This window comes from Oncorhynchus masou, chromosome 30 (genome assembly GCF_036934945.1).
Source record: "Oncorhynchus masou masou isolate Uvic2021 chromosome 30, UVic_Omas_1.1, whole genome shotgun sequence".
NCBI classification, from domain to species: Eukaryota; Metazoa; Chordata; class Actinopteri; order Salmoniformes; family Salmonidae; genus Oncorhynchus; species Oncorhynchus masou.
Genome location: NC_088241.1, coordinates 3552313 through 3571815, shown reverse-complemented (window position 1 = coordinate 3571815; position 19503 = coordinate 3552313). Strand labels below are relative to the sequence as shown.

Here is a 19503-nt window from a genome sequence, read left to right as displayed (position 1 = left end):
ACACTTAGGTTGGAGTCATTAATTAAAACTGATTTTTCAACCTCCACAAATTTCTGGTTAACAAACTATAGTTTTGGCAAGTCGGTTAGGACATCTACGTTGTGCATGAAAACGTCATTTTTCCAACAATTGTTTACAGACATGTTATTTCACTTATAATTCACTGTATCACAATTCCAGTGAGTCAGACATTTACATACACTAAGTTGACTGTGCCTTTAAACAGCTCGGAAAATTCAACAAAATGATGTCATGGCTTTAGAAGCTTCTGATAGGCTAGTTGACATCATTTGAGTCAATTGGAGATGTACCTGTGGATGTATTTCAAGGCCTACCTTCAAACTCAGTGCCTATTTGCTTGACATCATGGGGAAATCAAAAGAAATCAGCCAGGACTTCAGAAAAAAATTGTAGACCTCCAAAAGTCTGGTTCATCCTTGGGAGCAATTTCCAAACGCCTGAAGGTACCACGTTCATCTGTACAAAAAATAGTCCGCAACTATAAACACCATGGGACCACGCAGCCGTAATACCACTCAAGAAGGAGATGCGTTCTGTCTCCTAGAGATGAACGTACTTTGGTGTGAAACGTGCAAATCAATCCCAGAACAAAAGCCACTGCTACAAAACCTCCATAAAAAAGCCAGACTACAGTTTGCAACTGTGCATGGGGACAAAGATCGTACTTTTTGGAGAAATGTCCTCTGGTCTGATGAAGCAAAAATAGAACTGCTTGGCCATAATGACCATCATTATGTTTGGAGGAAAAAGGGGGAGGCTTGCAAGCCGAAGAACACTATCCCAACCGTGAAGCATGGGGGTGGCAGCATCATGTTGTGGGGGTGTTTTGCATGCAGGAGGGACTGGTGCACTTCACAAAATACATGGCTTAAGGACAACAAAGTCAAGGTATTGGAGTGGCCATCACAAAGCCCTGACCTCAATCCTTTAGAAAATATGTTGGCAGAACTGAAAATGTGTGTGCGAGCAAGAAGGCCTACAAAACTGACTCAGTTACACCAGCTCTGTCAGGAGGAATGGGCCAAAATTCACCCAACTTATTGTAGGAAGCTTGTGGAAAGCTACCGAAACGTTTGACCCAAGTTCAACAATTTAAAGGCAATGCAACTAAATACTAATTGAGTGTATGTGAACTTCTGACCCACTGGGAATATGATGAAAGAAATAAAAGCTGAAGTAAATAATTCTCTCTACTATTATTCTGACATTTCACATTCTTAAAATAAAGTTGTGATTCTAACTGACATAAGACAGGGCATTTTTACTAAGATTAAATGTCAGGAATTGTGGAAAAACTGAGTTTAAATGTATTTGGCAAAGGTGTATGTAAACTTCCGACTCAACTGTAAATATAGTCTTTCATGTGTGTGTGTGTGGGTGTGTGTGTGCAGATGGTTTGTGTTAACTAAGTCTTAATTGGAACGTGAGCAATTAGAGGGTAATTTGTCTTGAGAGAGAGGGAAAAAGAGGGAGAGAGAGGGAGAGATAGAGAGACAGACAGAGGGAGAGATAGAGAGACAAACAGAGGGAGAGGGAGAGAGCGAGAGAGAGAGAGAGAGAGAGAGAGAGATCAAATCAAATCAAATTTTATTTGTCACATACACATGGTTAGCAGATGTTAATGCGAGTGTAGCGAAATGCTTGTAAGTGTAGAGAAATGCTTGTAAGTGTAGAGAAATGCTTGTAAGTGTAGAGAAATGCTTGTAAGTGTAGAGAAATGCTTGTAAGTGTAGCGAAATGCTTGTAAGTGTAGAGAAATGCTTGTAAGTGTAGAGAAATGCTTGTAAGTGTAGAGAAATGCTTGTAAGTGTAGAGAAATGCTTGTAAGTGTAGAGAAATGCTTGTAAGTGTAGAGAAATGCTTGTAAGTGTAGCGAAATGCTTGTAAGTGTAGAGAAATGCTTGTAAGTGTAGAGAAATGCTTGTAAGTGTAGCGAAATGCTTGTAAGTGTAGAGAAATGCTTGTGAGATGCTGTACCCTGTTTGCATATGGACAAGTAAACGGATAGAGAGAAAAGGCGAGAGAGGAGAAGATGAAGATGGGTAGTTGTCTGTGTGAATAGAAGCACCAATGGAGAGGAGGAGAGATACACTGTAAAACATGTTTTTGTTGTTTCAATTCATTAATTAACTTTTCGGTCAAAGTGTTACCGGGATATAACATTTTTAGTTGGTCCAAACCTATCTCCAACATGAGAAAATGTAGGCAAAAATTCTGCCAACTTAAACACTTATGTGTTTGCTCAATTTGTCTCATACGTTCATTCAACTAGAAGTTATTATTTTGGCATTTTACCCCCGTAAAAGGCTGTGGAAGTAGTTACACACACAGTGCTTGTAACATACAATGTTTTCAGCTTACATATTTGACATTGTGCATATTCATTTCTACAGTAATTATTATTCAACATGTCCTCACCTGGGATTTGAACTCACAACCTTCTGGTTCACAGCATTCCATTTTCCTGCTACTCCACCATTTCCCTGCTACTTTTCACATCAAAGTAAATCTCAGCTCAGTTAAAGAAAAACGATTTTAGTTATCATAGCGATTAAGGAGTATCATTAAAACAGAGTAATGCCCCACCAACATTAGACAACGATACAGAAACAACTCAAATAGCGTAAATAAGTCAAATCAATGATGAGAGAATAGTCAGATTAACTGATAATTGATACAGAATTGGTGGCGTTGCAGGAAGATCGGAATGCATTAAGGAGGTTGTGAGTTCAAATCCCAGGTGAGGACATGAATAATAATTAGCAATTAAACACTAGAGTGATGAATAGTGCAGATGATGAATGTGTAATAATTACTGTAGAAATGAACATGCACAATGTCATCATGTACATCATCCTGTGTCAAATATGTAAGTTTAAAATGTTTTATGTTAAAGGCACTGTGTGTAACTAGTTCCACAGCTTTTTGTTGTTGTAGTTAAGATAGTTAGAAAAAAATATTTCTCGTTGAATGAACATATGAGACAAATTTGGCAATATCGACAATATCGGCAGACCCAACAGCCTTGGTTTCTCAAATGACTGCCTCGCCTGGTTCACCAACTACTTGTCAGAGTTCAGTGTGTCAAATTGGAGGGCCTGTTGTCCGGACCTCTGGCAGTCTCTATGGGGGTGTCACAGGGTTCAAATCTCGGGCCGACTCTTTTCTCTGTATATATCAATGATGTCGTTGTGATAAAGTGCGTCTCGGTGAGAGGTGTAGGAGTCAGGCGCAGGAGAGCAAGGATTTTCTTTGAGAAGCGTGTTTAATACAGTACACGGAGGAACAACCACAGTCCCGACACTACATACACATACGTCAATGCGAAAACAATAAACAGCATAGAATACTGAATGCTAAGACTCACAAGCTTAATCCTGCACGAATTACGGCAGGTAACAGGTGCCCTATATACACACAGAAATCAAAGCAATTGAAACCAGGTGTGAAAAGGAACAAAACAACCAGAAAAAGAAAAAGGGATCGGTCGCGGCTCGTAAACCGGAGACGCCGAGCGCCGCCCGAACAGGGAGAGGAGTTACCTTCGGTAGAAGTCGTGACAGTCGCTCTTGGTGCTGGTGATTCTCTGATCCACCTCTACGCAGACAACACCATTCTGTATACATCTGGCCATTCTTTGGACACTGTGTTAACTTCTTGCGTCGAGCAATCCCGGATCCGGGTTCCTATTTATAGCCTCAAGCTCATTAGCATAACGCAACGTTAACTATTCATGAAAATCGCAAATGAAATGAAATAAATATATTTGCTCTCAAGCTTAGACTTTTGTTAACAACACTGTCATCTCAGATTTTCAAAATATGCTTTTCAACCATAGCAAAACAAGCATTTGTGTAAGAGTATTGATAGCTAGCGTAGCATTTAGCGTAGCATTTAGCGGGCAACATTTTCACAAAAAACAGAAAAGCATTCAAATAAAATCATTTACCTTTGAAGAACTTCGGATGTTTTCAATGCGGAGACTCTCAGATAGCAAATGTTCAGTTTTTCCTGAAAGATTCTTTGTGTAAGAAAGAGAATAATGCTCCGTTTTGTACATCACTTTTGGCTACCAAAACAAACCGAAAATTCAGTCACCAAAACGCCAAACTTTTTTCCAAATTAACTCCATAATATCGACTGAAACATGGCAAACGTTGTTTAGAATCAATCCTCAAGGTGTTTTTCACATATCTCTTCATTGATATATCGTTTGTGGAAGTCTGCTTTCTTTTCTGAATTAAATGGAAAAATACTTGCAGCTGAGCTTTACGCACCAATTTCGACGCAGGTCACCGGGCGGACACCTGGTAAATGTGGTCTCTTATGGTCAATCTTCCAATGATATGCCTACAAATACGTCACAATGCTGCAGACACCTTGGGGAAACGGCGGAAATTGTGGGCTCTCTCCTTGCGCATTCACAGCCATATAAGGAGACATTGGAAAACCGCTTCAAAAATGTTGCTCATTTCCTGTTTGAAGTTTCATCTTGGTTTCGCCTGTAGCATCAGTTCTGTGGCACTCACAGATAATATCTTTGCAGTTTTGGAAACGTAAGAGTGTTTTCTTTCCAAAGCTGTCAATTATATGCATAGTCGAGCATCTTTTCGTAACAAAATATCTTGTTTAAAACGGGAACGTTTTTTTATCCAAAAATGAAATACTGCCCCTAACCTCCAGACGAGCTTCAATGCCATACAACTCTCTTTCCGCACCTGCCCGCCCGTCCAGCATCACTACTCTGGACGGTTCTGACTTAGAATATGTGGACAACTACAAATAACTAGGTGTCTGGTTAGACTGTAAACTTAAGCATCTCCGATCCAAAATGTATTCTAGAATCGGTTTCCTATTCTGCAACAAAGCATCCTTCACTCATGCTGCCAAACATACCCTCGGAAAACTGACTATCCTGCCGATCCTTGACTTCGGCGATGTCATATACAACACTCTACCCAACAAATTGGATGCAGTCTATCACAGTGATGCTCTCTCTGTATGTTCTCGTTGGCTGGCCCTCGCTTCATACTCATCGCCATACCCACTGGCTCCAAGTCATCTATAAGTCTTTGCTAGGTAAATCACTGCCTTATCTCAGCTCACTGGTCACCATAGCAGCACCCACCTGTAGCATGCGCTCCAGCAGGTGTATTTCACTGGTCATCCCCAAAGCCAACTCCTCCTTTGGCCGCCTTTCCTTCCAGTTCTCTGCTGCCAATGACTGGAACGGATTGCAAAAATCACTGAAGCTGGAGTCTTATATCTCCCTCATTAACTTTAAGCACCAGCTGTCAGAGCAGACCATTGCACCTGTACACAGCCCATGTGTAAATATCACACCCAACTACCTCATCCCCATATTGTTATTTATTTTGCATCACTACATCTCTACTTGCACATTCATCTTCTGCACTATCCATCACTCCAGTGTTTATTTGCTCAATTATAATTATTTCACCACTCTGGCCTATTTATTACCTTACTTTCTAATCTTAATACGTTTGCACACACTGTATATATATTTTTGTATTGTGCTATTGTTTGTTTATTCCATGTGTAACTCAGTGTTGTTTGTGTCGCACTGCTTTGCTTTATCTTGGCCAGGTCGCAGTTGTAAATGAGAACTTGTTCTCAACTGGTCTACCTGGTTAAATAAAGGTGAAATATATATATATACATATCATTTTTTTATCAAACACATATATTTAAGTTGACTTTATTTTTGCCTACGTTTTTTAATGTTGGAGATAAGTTTGGAGCAACTAAAAATGTTAAGTTCAGGTAACACTGGCTGAAAAAAATGTAAACCAAAAAAAAGGCTGTGGAACCAGTACTAATAATTAGTTGAAACAACTAGATGTGTGTTTTTACAGTGTAAAGGGAAGAGAGAGGGGTGTAATGTGGTAGAGGGAGTCAGGCCACTGAAGCAGGAACTAGACATTATTTCTATTTCATTCTCCAGCTCAAGGGAATTTAAAGTACTATACTGTATAGACTCAACCCCCTCCCCTCTCACTCCCTCTCCTCTCCTCTCCTCTCCTCTCCTCTCCTCTCCTCTCCTCTCCTCTCCCTTCTCCTCTCCTCTCCTCTCCTCTCCTCCTCTCCTCTCCTCTCCTCTCCTCTCCTCTCCTCTCCTCTCCTCTCCTCTCCACTCTCCCTCCCAATCTCTCTTCTCTCCTCCCCTCTCACTCCCCCTCTCACTCCCTCTCACTCCCTCTCCTCTCCTCTCCTCTCCTCTCCCTCTCCTCCCCCTCACTCCCTCTCACTCCCTCTCCTCTCCTCTCCCCTCCTCTCCTATCCTATCCTCTCCTCTCCTCTCCTCTCCTCTCCTCTCCTCTCCTCTCCTCTCCTCTCCTCTCCTCTCCTTTCCTATCCTATCCTCTCCTCTCCTCCTCTCCTCTCCTCTCCTCTCCTCTCCTCTCCTCTCCTTTCCTCTCCTTTCCTCTCCTCTCTTCCCCTCTCCCTCTCCCTCTCCCTCTCCCTCTCCCTCTCCCTCTCCCTCTCCCTCCCCCTCCCCCACTGACTACTATTGTCCGCCCTCCTTCGCTTTCTCTCTATTCAGTGATCCTCATGCAGTTCTTTCCTCAGTCTTTCTATCCATCTGTTCCCTCCCTGCTAATCTTCCCCTCTTTATTTTTACCTCTTTACCTCTCCTCCTCCTCCTCCTCCTCCTCCTCCTCCTCCTCCTCTTTCTTTGTTTATCCCAAGAGCACAGCCATCACCCCTGGCAACTGGCATCCTTGTTTACCTGCCGAGCGTGTCGTCATGGGATTGCCATGACAACAAGGCAGTTGCCATGCCAATGTGAAGTGCCATTGTGTTGTAGAAACCTCTACCTCTCGCCTGCCCATCGCTCTCTATTTAACCTTTATTTGACCAGGAAATCTTACTGAGTCCAAGGTCACTGTTACAGAAGAGCCCTGAATTACAGAGAATTACTCATCAATGTATCTGTTTCTCTTTATATTCTCTCTCTCTTATGAAGATTCTTTCCTTCTCTACCTGCTGTCAGACACATGCACAGCTGTGTGTACATGCATACACACACACACACACACACACACACACACACACACACACACACACACACACACACACACACACACACACACACACACACACACACACACACACACACACGTACACAGTTACAATGCACAAAGAGAGGGCAAGGCATATGGGGGGATGGACTAAGGAATGGATGGATGGATGGATGGAGGCATAGAGAGAGGGACAGAGAGATGGGTTAGAGTGAACACATCCTGGTACAGTAGTCTAATTACACACTGAGAGATCAAATCCTGGTCCAGTAGTCTAATTACACACTGAGAGATCAATGAACAAGACAGGCCTGATTGATGACTGGCCGGACAGACACTGGAGATATAGGGAAGGATGGACTGATGGATGAATGGATGGATGGCCAGATGATGAATTATGATGGAATGTGTTTGTGTTGTCTGTGTGTCATGTGTGTCCAGCTAACACTAGTCAATAGCAGTCATGGGTGTGTGCATATGTGTGCTTGTGTGTGTGTGAGTGATAGCTTTCTCTCAAATCAATATAGTCTGGTGGTGACAGCTAAGAGCAGATCAATCAGTGGTATGGATCAGTCTGTCTGATCTCTTCTATTTAATGTACTCTTTCATTACACTGACTGAACACACCACCAAGACCTCCCTCACTCTCTCTCTATCTCTCTCTCTCACTCTCTCTCTCTCCCTCTCCCCTCTCTCTCTCCCTCTCCCGCCCTCTTTCTCCCCCCCTCTCTCTCACACTCTCCCTCTCCCCCCTCTCTCCCTCTCTCTCTCCTCTCCCTCTCCCTCTCTCCCCCCTCTCTCTCCCTCTTCCCCCACGCTCTCTTCTTATCTCTCTTCATCCATCCCTCCATCATCCCCCACCTCTCTCTCTCTCTTTTCTTATCTCTCTTCATCCATCCCTCCATCATCCCCCCACCTCTCTCTCTCTTCTTATCTCTCTTCATCCATCCCTCCATCATCCCCCTCACATCTCTCTCTCTCTCTCTTCTTATCTCTCTTCATCCATCCCTCCATCATCCCCCACCTCTCTCACTCTTTTTATCTCTCTTCATCCATCCCTCCATCATCCCCCAACTCTCTCTCTCTCTCTTCTTATCTCTCTTCACCATCCCTCCATCATCCCCCCACCTCTCTCTCTCTTCTTATCCCTCTTCATCCATCCCTCCATCATCCCCCCACCTCTCTCTCTTCTTATCTCTCTCTTCATCCATCCCTCCATCATCCCCCCACCTCTCTCTCTCTCTCTTCTTATCCCTCTTCATCCATCCCTCCATCATCCCCCCCACCTCTCTCTCTTCATCCATTCCTCCATCATCCCCCCAACTCTCTCTCTCTCTTCTTATCTCTCTTCACCCATCCCTCCATCATCCCCCCCACCTCTCTCTCTCTTCTTATATCTCTCTTCACCCATCCCTCCATCATCCCCCCACCTCTCTCTCTCTCTCTTCTTGTCCCTCTTCATCCATCCCTCCATCATCCCCCCCACCTCTCTCTCTTCATCCATCCCTCCATCATCCCCCCAACTCTCTCTCTCTCTTCTTATCTCTCTTCACCCATCCCTCCATCACCCCCCCCACCTCTCTCTCTCTTCTTATATCTCTCTTCACCCATCCCTCCATCATCCCCCACCTCTCTCTCTTCTTATATCTCTCTTCATCCATCCCTCCATCATCCCCCCACCTCTCTCTCTCTCTTCTTATATCTCTCTTCACCCATCCCTCCATCATCCCCCCCACCTCTCTCTCTTCTTATATCTCTCTTCATCCATCCCTCCATCATCCCCCCACCTCTCTCTCTCTCTTCTTATCTCTCTCTTCACCCATCCCTCCATCATCCCCCACCTCTTTCTTTCTCTCTCTCTCTTCTTATCTATCTCTTCATCCATCCCTCCATCATCCCCCCACCTCTTTCTCTCTCTCTTCTTATCTATCTCTTCATCTATCCCTCCATCACCCCCCACCTCTTTCTCTCTTCTTATATCTCTCTTCACCCATCCCTCCATCATCTCCCCCACCTCTCTCTCTCTTCATCCATCCCTCCATCATCCCCCCACCCCTCTCGCTCTTCTTATACCTCTTCATCCATCCCTCCATCATCCCCCACCTCTCTCTCTCTTCATCCATCCCTCCATCATCCCCCCATCTCTCTCTCTTCTTATATCTCTCTTCACCCATCCCTCCATCATCTCCCCCACCTCTCTCTCTCTTCTTATATCTCTCTTCACCCATCCCTTCATCATCTCCCCCACCTCTCTCTCTCTTCATCCATCCCTCCATCATCCCCCCACCCCTCTCTCTCTTCTTATACCTCTTCATCCATCCCTCCATCACCCCCCCACCTCTTTCTCTCTTCTTATATCTCTCTTCACCCATCCCTTCATCATCTCCTCCACCTCTTTCTCTCTTCTTATATCTCTCTCTTATATCTCTCCTCTCTCTCTCTCTTCTTATCTCTCTCTTCACCCATCCCTCCATCATCCCCCCCACCTCTCTCTCTCTCTTCTTATATCCCTCTTCATCCATCCCCCCATCATCCCCCCCACCTCTCTCTCTCTTCTTATCGTTCTGTGTGTGTGTGTGTGTGTGTGTGTGTGTGTGTGTGTGTGTGTGTGTGTGTGTGTGTGTGTGTGTGTGTGTGTGTGTGTGTGTGTGTGTGTGTGTGTGTGCGCGCATTTGGTGTGCGTGCGTGTGACAAAGCGTTGCATCTCTGTGGTCGTGACATTTCAGAGGCTGAACGAGTCATGACTGAATCATCGTCTCCCTCCCCCTCTCTCTCTCTCTCTCTCTCTCTCTGAGTCATCCTCTCTCAGGGGCATCTTTGCTTTCATCCTTCTCCCCCTTCTGTCTCTCCGTATTTTCTCTCTCCCCTACTTTTCTTCTATGTTCCCTTCATTCGTCTCATTCTTGGCCAGCTCCTCCACCCAACTTCCTCTCTCCTGTTTGTCCGTGGTCCTCGGGCTCTCTCTCTCTCTCTCTCTCTCTCTCTCTCTCTCTCTCTCTGTCTCTCTCAAATTCAAGCTGCTTTATTGGCATGAAAAACATTGTGTCAATATTGCCAAAGCAACAATGTATACAATATACCTTGCAACCAACTTATAAAGGATAGCAAATAATAATATAAAATGGTAGTAAATAATAATACAAAATTAAATACAAAAATCATAACAATAAAATGGTAACAGTCAATAGTAGAAATGTAATAAATATAAACGCTCCTCTTTGGGTAGCCATGTCTTTTTATGTCTGCCGGTTTCTATTGCCAATCGGTGGTCACTCAGCCTGTACTTGGTAAGGATCTGTCTCTGCTTCGTATCTCTGACAGAGTAGAGATAATCAGCCAATTCATATTCTCTGTTTAGGGTCAGATAGCAATTTAGTCGGCTTTGGGATTTTGTTTCGTTTTTCCAATGTAGTAAATATCTTTCTTTTGAAGCAGTGCTGGTGTCAGCTTGGTTGGTGAGGTCCAACACAAGCTGACTGAGAGGGCTCGTTTCTGGGCTCAGCTCTTGGGTTTGAAGTGCTTTAAATTGCAGACTCGAATTTGGAGCATATAGCAGGTATTTCACCTCTGTGTCAAATAGTGTGAGTCCTGGGGCTGGAGATTGGTCCAACATGTCTGCTAATTCATTGATATAAATGTTGAAAAGATTTGGACTCAAACTGCAGTCTTGTCTCACACCTCAACATTGTGAAAATTCTGTTCTTTGGTTTTTGATTTTTATTGCACACTTGTTTTCTGTGTACATACATTTTATTAAGGCATATACCTTACCACCAAGCCCACTTTGTAGAATTTTGTAGAATAGCCCTTTGTGCCAAATCGAATCAAATGCTTTTTAAAGCCAATAAAGTAAGCAAAGATTTTGCCCTCTTTTTTTTGGTGGACGTGTTTATTTATTAGTGTGTGTAAGGTGTATATATGGTCAGTAGTGCGATGGTGTTTATTAATTAGTGTGTGTAAGGTGTACATATGGTCAGTAGTGTGATGGTTAGGAAGAAAGCCAATTTGACATTTACTTATTACATTTTTTTCTTGAAGAAAGGCTTGAATTCTTGAATTCAAAATGCTACAGAAAATCTTTCCCAAGTTACTGTTTACGCAAATTCCCCTGTAATTATTGGGGTCTGATTTGTCTCCACTTTTGTGGATAGGGTAGATGAGCCCCTGGTTCCAGACTTCAGGGAAGCAGCCAGAAGTTAACACCATGTTGAACAATTTAAGCACAGCATTTTGCAACTCAGGTGTGCTGTTTTTCAGCATTTCATTTCTGATGTTGTCTAGACCACAAGCCTTCTTTGATTTTATAGATTTTAGCTTTTCATTTAGTTCTTGTTGGGTTATTGGGTAATCTAATGGATTTTGGTTGTTTTTAATGACTGATTCAAGGATGTTCAATTTTTCTTTAATTTCTAATTGGTTCTGTTGTAAGTCTTTTTGTGGGATGTTTTTGTATAGATTATCAAAATAAGTTTTCCAAATTCCTACATCTTGTATGGCTAATTCTTGTGGCTTTCTCTCTCTCTCTCTCTCTCTCTCTCTCTCTCTCTCTCTCTCTCTCTCTCTCTCTCTCTCTCTCTGTCCCATTCTCTCTGTTCTCTCTCTTTCATTCATCCTATCATCCTATCCCTCTCTCCTTACTGTTCCTTTTTACGCCCATCCTCCTATTCATTTACAAACAGCTTTATTGGCACAGAATATATTTGTAAATTATTTTCTCTCTTTCTTTCTTTCCCTCTCTTTTACACACACGCATGTCTCTCTATTCTCTCTAACTCCTCTTTTCTTTCTGTTCTCTGGTCTAATCCCAAGTGCTGCTGTAATCCAGATCAACTGGCCCACATTCTTAATCTAATCACTCCTCAATCCCTACTACTACTCATGTGTGTGTGTGTGTGTGTGTGTGTGTGTGTGTGTGTGTGTGTGTGTGTGTGTGTGTGTGTGTGTGTGTGTGTGTGTGTGTGTGTGTGTGTGTGTGTGTGAGAGAGAGAGAGAGAATCAGAGAGAGCGACAGATGACAGGGGCCAGACCGTTTAAAGTCATGTTGTAAACACACCTGTTAACCTTGAGTCTGACACACACACATACTTACTTCCACACTTCCACAAACACATGAACACACACCAGCACACTGGGCATGTCTTATTGATTATTCTGTGTTCATGTGTGACCTAAAGCTGATCCTCATGTTGATCTTATGTGTATCTGGTCTCAATCATGATTAACCATGTGGTGATATGCTGTTGATCATGTGTGTTGATCATACTGTATGTTGATCATGTGTTGATCATACTGTATGTTGATCATGTGTTGACCATGTGTGTTGATCATACTGCATGTTGATCATGTGTTGATCATACTGTATGTTGATTATACTGTATGTTGATCATGTGTGTTGATCATACTGTATGTTGATCATACTATATGTTGATCATGTGTGTTGATCATACTGTATGTTGATCATGTGTGTTGATCATACTGTATGTTGATCATGTGTGTTGATCATACTGTATGCTGATCATGTGTTGATCATACTGTATGTTGATCATGTGTGTTGATCATGCTGTATGTTGATCATGTGTTGATCATACTGTATGTTGATCATGTGTTGATCATACTGTATGTTGATCATGTGTGTTGATCATACTGTATGTTGATCATGTGTTGATCATACTGTATGCTGATCATGTGTTGATCATACTGCATGTTGATCATGTGTTGATCATACTGTATGTTGATCATGTGTGTTGATCATACTGTATGTTGATCATGTATTGATCATACTCTATGTTGTTCATACTGTATGTTGATCATGTGTATTGATCATACTGTATGTTGATAATGTGTATTGACCATACTGTATGTTGATCATACTGTATGTTGATCATGTGTTGATCATACTGTATGTTGATCATGTGTTGATCATATTGTATGTTGATCATGTGTTGATCATACCGTGTGTTGATCATACTGTATGTTGATCATGTGTGTTGATCATACTGTATGTTGATCATACTGTATGTTGATCATGTGTATTGATCACACTGTATGTTGATCATGTGTGTTGATCATACTGTATGTTGATCATGTGTTGATCATACTGTATGTTGATCATGTGTGTTGATCATACTGTATGTTGATCATGTGTATTGATCATACTGTATGTTGATCATGTGTTGATCATACTGCATGTTGATCATGTGTTGATCATACTGTATGTTGATCATGTGTGTTGATCATACTGTATGTTGATCATGTATTGATCATACTCTATGTTGTTCATACTGTATGTTGATCATGTGTATTGATCATACTGTATGTTGATAATGTGTATTGACCATACTGTATGTTGATCATACTGTATGTTGATCATGTGTTGATCATATTGTATGTTGATCATGTGTTGATCATACCGTGTGTTGATCATACTGTATGTTGATCATGTGTATTGATCATACTGTATGTTGATCATGTGTTGATCATACTGTATGTTGATGATGTATTGATCATACTGTATGTTGATCATGTGTTGATCATACTGTATGTTGATCATGTGTGTTGATCATACTGTATGTTGATCATGTGTTGATCATACTGTATGTTGATCATGTGTTGATCATACTGTATGTTGATCATGTGTATTGATCATACTGTATGTTGATTATGTATTGATCATACTGTATGTTGATCATACTGCATGTTGATCACATGTATTGATCATACTGTATGTTGATCATGTGTGTTGATCATACTGTATGTTGATCATACTGTATGTTGATCATGTGTGTTGATCATACTGTATGTTGATCATGTGTGTTGATCATACTGTATGTTGATCATTCTGTATGTTGATCATGTGTTGATCATACTGTATGTTGATCATGTGTGTTGATCATACTGTATGTTGATCATACTGTATGTTGATCATACTGTATGTTGATCATGTGTGTTGATCATACTGTATGTTGATCATGTGTGTTGATCATACTGTATGTTGATCATACTGTATGTTGATCATGTGTTGATCATACTGTGTGTTGATCATGTGTGTTTATCATACTGTATGTTGATCATACTGTATGTTGATCATACTGTATGTTGATCATGTGTATTGATCTCCTTCTTGACTGTATTGCAGATGAACCGACCCATCCAGGTAAAACCAGCCGACAGCGAGGGGAGAGGAGGTAAGACACACATCACATCACACACCTGCCTTACACACATCACACCCCTGCTTCACACACATCACACCCCTGCTTCACACACATCACACCCCTGCTTCACACACCTCACACCCCTGCTTCACACACATCACACCCCTGCTTCACACACATCACACCCCTGCTTCACACACATCACACCCCTGCTTCACACACATCACACCCCTGCTTCACACACAAATAAACACGCTTCTTCACTAATTATAGTACACGCCATCTTACATTATAATGATACACCTGTCCAATTCTACAGAAGTTACCCATTTCAATCTGTGTCTACAGCAGGGTTGAGGTCAACCACAAATTTAGATGAGGATTTTTCACTAATTGAATTTGGAGAGTCAAGTCTTCAATGTGACTCTCCTTCTCCCAAGTGGAAATCTTGGATACTCTTGGATACGGATACTCTGTTAATCTGTATCTGCTGACACGCACTGTTAGAAGGCCTCAAAGACACACACCTACATTCTTACTGATCTCTACTGTGATCTCTGTTGCTCCTCTACTCCCAAGTTTCATCTCTCTGTAATGTATAACTTTATACTGCACCCTGGTGGTTGGTAGCAGTATCGCAACATGTCTTTTTCTCCCATCACTGGCCTGCTTGACCATAATGAGATTCAATGAGAGCACCATGATATGTTTTATGAACTGAGTATCAACATCTTGTATCAGAGCTATCTAACTCCTCTCCATTTCTCCTCCCTCTCTTCCCTTCCTCCCTCTCTCCCCCTCCTCCCTCTCTCCTCCCCCTCTCCTCCTGGTGTGCCCCTCTTCCAGAAGACAGGAAGTTGTTTGTGGGCATGCTGGGTAAACAGCAGAGTGATGAAGACGTCAAGAGGCTGTTTGAGCCCTTTGGCACTATAGACGAGTGTACTGTACTACGGGGGCCAGACGGCACCAGTAAAGGTTGTGCGTTTGTGAAGTACCAGGGACATGCTGAAGCTCAGGCTGCGATTAGCACCCTGCATGGGAGCCGCACACTGCCTGTAAGTCACAGACAAGTCTTCCTACCTCTCCCTCTGTAAGTCACAGACAAGTCTTCCTACCTCTCCCTCTGTAAGTCACAGACAAGTCTTCCTACCTCTCTCTCTGTAAGTCACAGACAAGTCTTCCTACCTCTCCCTCTGTAAGTCACAGACAAGTCTTCCTACCTCTCCCTCTGTAAGTCACAGACAAGTCTTCCTACCTCTCCCTCTGTAAGTCACAGACAAGTCTTCCTACCTCTCTCTCTGTAAGTCACAGACAAGTCTTCCTACCTCTCCCTCTGTAAGTCACAGACAAGTCTTCCTACCTCTCCCTCTGTAAGTCACAGACAAGTCTTCCTACCTCTCCCTCTGTAAGTCACAGACAAGTCTTCCTACCTCTCCTTCTGTAAGTCACAGACAAGTCTTCCTACCTCTCCCTCTGTAAGTCACAGACAAGTCTTCCTACCTCTCCTTCTGTAAGTCACAGACAAGTCTTCCTACCTCTCCCTCTGTAAGTCACAGACAAGTCTTCCTACCTCTCCCTCTGTAAGTCACAGACAAGTCTTCCTACCTCTCCCTCTGTAAGTCACAGACAAGTCTTCCTACCTCTCCCTCTGTAAGTCACAGACAAATCATCCTACCTCTCCCTCTGTAAGTCACAGACAAGTCTTCCTACCTCTCTCTCTCATTGTTATGTGGTAAGTTAATGTATTCTGGAACTTTATTTACCTTTCAACATAAATACGCGTTTCAAAACAGTGCACCAAATCTTGGTTGATTGTATTCTCAATATGGGGTAATTCAGTAAATCCATGTGTTTAACTTAAAGACCGGTGTGTGTTTCCTTGCAGGGTGCGTCGTCCAGTCTGGTGGTGAAGTTTGCCGACACAGAGAAGGAGAGAGGGCTGAGACGGATGCAGCAGGTGGCATCACAGCTGGGCATCTTCAGCCCCACCATGACACTTAACTTCCCTGCTTACAACGCTTACACACAGGCCGTCAGCGCACAGGCGGTAAGCACACAAACCGTTACACACACGCCGTTACACACATGCACACATGCACGGAGGCACTCATACACACACACACACACACACTGGTTTGAGTGGTGCTTTGGATATGAGAGGATGTGATGTTTTTCAAGGGGCTATCACTGTCCTAATCTGCGCTAATGTTATTACTGAAAATCCAAAATCCGCACACACAAACACCACACACACACACACACACACACACACACACACACTTCCTAGTAACCCCAGGTTTTCTGCTGCACAGCCATTAACCCCGTGACTGGATATAATGGACATGTAATTACATCTCTATTCATCCTCTCTGTCTCTGTCTCTGTCTCTGTCTCTCTCTCTTTCTCTCTCTCTCTGTCTCTCTCTCTCTCTCTCTCTCTCTCTCTCTTTCTTTCTCTCGGTCTCTCCCTCTCTTTCTCTCTATAATCCTCTCTTTCTCCTTCCCCCTCTCTCTCTCTCTTTGTCTATCTCTCTCTCACTGTCTATCTCTCTCTGTCTCTCTCTTTCTTTCTCCTTCCCCCTCTCTCTCTCTCTCTCTTTCTTTCTCTCTGTCTTTCTCTCTGTCTCTCCCTCACTTTCTCTCTATTCCTCTCTTCCCCCCCCTCTCTCTGTCTCTCAATTCAATTCAAGGGGCTTTATTGGCATGGGAAACATATGTTAACATTGCCAAAGCAAGTGACGTAGATAATAAACAAAAGTTAAATAAAAAATAAAAATTAACAGTAAACATAACAGTCACAGAAGTTCCAAAAGAATAAAGACATTACAAATGTCATATTATATATACATATACAGTGTTGTAATGATGTGCAAATAGTTAAAGTACAAAAGATAAAATAAATAAGCATAAATATGGGTTGTATTTACAATGGTGTGTGTTCTTCACTGGTTGCCCTTTTCTTGTGGCAACAGGTCACAAATCTTGCTGCTGTGATGGCAGACTGTGGTATTTCACCCAGTAGATATGGGAATTGATCAAAATTGGGTTTGTTTTCAAATTCTTTGTGGATCTGTGTAATCTGAGGGAAATATGCGTCTCTAATATGGTCATACATTTGGCAGGAGTTTAGGAAGTGCAGCTCAGTTTCCACATCATTTTGTGGGCAGTGAGCACATAGCCTGTCCTCTCTTGAGAGCCAGGTCTGCCTACAGAGCTCTTTCTCAATAGCAAGGCTATGCTCACTGAATCTGTACATAGTCACAGCTTTCCTTCATTTGGGGTCAGTCACTGTGGTCAGGTATTCTGCCACTGTGTACTCTCTGTTTAGGGCCAAACAGCATTCTAGTTTGCTCTGTTTTTTTGTTAATTCTTTCCAATGTGTCAAGTAATTATCTTTTTGTTTTCTCATGATTTGGTTGGGTCTAGTTGTGTTGCTTGCTTAGGACCAGCTTGCACCCTAAGGACCAGCTCAGGACCAGCTTGCTTAGGGGAATCTTCTCCAGGTTCATCTCTCATCTCGTTCTTTCTTTCTTTCTTTCTTTCTTTCTTTCTTTCTTTCTTTCTTTCTTTCTTTCTTTCTTTCTTTCTTTCTTTCTTTCTTTCTTTCTTTCTCTAGATTGTCCAGCAACAAGCTCTGGTTGCTCAGTCAGCGTACCTGTCTCCTGTAGCAACTGTTGCCAGTTTACAAATGCAGCAGATGGCTGCGCTCAACGCAAACGGAATCATCGCCACGCCCATCACATCTTCCTCTGGTACACACACACACACACACACACACACACACACACACACACACACACACACACACACACACACACACACACACACACACACACACACACACACACACACACACACACACACACACACACACACACACACACACACACACACACACACACACTTACAGCTGCACACACACTTACAGATGCTTACGGATACTGTATGTTAGTAATAACATGGATTGATCTTATGTTTACAATGCTATGCAGATCAAGTCTGTCTATTTGATGTACATTTACTTCTCTTCATTGGTTTCTAAGTTCATCTGCTTATGAGTGCATCTCAATAGTGTAAAGTGGCTTCTTCTCCTCGTCTAATCAGCATCTTTTACAGTCTGAAAGCTGGGAATTACCTTTCACCAGTCCACTTTTTTTTTTACATCAATTCAGATTGAGGAAGGTAGACAAGAGGAGGAAGCCACTTTACAATGAGATGCACCCTTCCCTTAACTCCCTTTGCCCCACTAACCAATCATTGCTTCTCCCCTGCATTTATGCTCTGCCTTTTTCTCTTTCTTATACACTATAGAGTCTAGTAGCTGTCAATCACAATATCTCCTCCACTGTGATTGGTCCTCCCGGTTTGCAGGTACGAATACCCCTCCAACCATCTCAGCCACGCCCGTGCCATCACTACCTCCACCTCTAGGAGTCAATGGTTACAGTCCACCAACCAATGGACAACAAGCATCAGAAGCACTATACACCAATGGCATTCATGCGTACCAAGGTACGAGCTGAATTACCAAAGATAGAATATTTACCACAGAAATTCTGATATCTCCATGTGTTCTCTATATTCACTCTCTGCTCTGCCACTCACTCACTCCGCTCTGCTACTCCCTCCCTCCCTCCCTCCCTCCCTCCCTCCCTCCCTCCCTCCCTCCCTCCCTCCCTCCCTCCCTCCCTCCCTCCCTCCCTCCCTCCCTCCCTCCCCCTACTTATCTCCCTTCCTCTCTCTCTCTCTCTCTCTTTCTCTCTCCCTGCCTCCCTGCCTCCCTCCCTCTCTCCCTGCAGCCCAGAGTCCAGCATTATCTCTAGATCCTCTCCAGCAGGCGTATGCAGGCATGCAGCACTACACAGGTGGGCCACAGTCACACACACTACCAGCTCCTGTGACCCTTATAGTGACTGGGTTCATTTTGCATTGTCAGAATGGAGTCCTCAATGCTCACAGAATAGGACAGTAATTAACTGGTACAGCAGGGTTCCCCAGCAGTGATTTTATTTGGCCACTCAAATTTTAGGAGTTAAAAGACCAAAAACACCAGCAAGTGATTTTCATTTTGGATATTTTTTCCAACATGATTTCCAATGCATAGTATGTGATGTTATACAAATGTAAGCAAGGTTTGAAATTATTATGTTTTAGTCAAACGTTATATCGGGATTCTTGTGGTCAATTTAGAGTCTACAAATGACTTGTAATTATGTTCCGGCCCCCTGATCATCGACTCAAGAAGAAATTCAGCCCGCGGCTGAATCTAGTTGATGATCCCTGTGG

The 19503-nt window shown here is 42.8% G+C and overlaps 1 protein-coding gene across 3 annotated transcripts in view; it reads left to right on the top strand.

Annotated features, from left to right (window-relative positions):
- The window catches only part of LOC135521821 (CUGBP Elav-like family member 3), a 66249-nt gene that overhangs the window by 39798 nt on the left and 6948 nt on the right, over positions 1–19503 (top strand). For 2 of the 3 annotated variants that reach the window (XR_010452608.1, XM_064947569.1), the window contains 6 exons: positions 14200–14248; positions 15065–15273; positions 16104–16265; positions 17834–17969; positions 18529–18729; positions 19017–19082. Coding sequence is in view for 2 of the 3 variants with exons in the window: in XM_064947569.1 (XP_064803641.1) it covers positions 14200–14248; positions 15065–15273; positions 16104–16265; positions 17834–17969; positions 18529–18729; positions 19017–19082 (823 nt within the window). In the remaining variant the exon portion in view is untranslated. The remainder of the gene's footprint in view (positions 1–14199; positions 14249–15064; positions 15274–16103; positions 16266–17833; positions 17970–18528; positions 18730–19016; positions 19083–19503) is intronic. The other variant, XM_064947571.1, reaches the window with a different exon arrangement.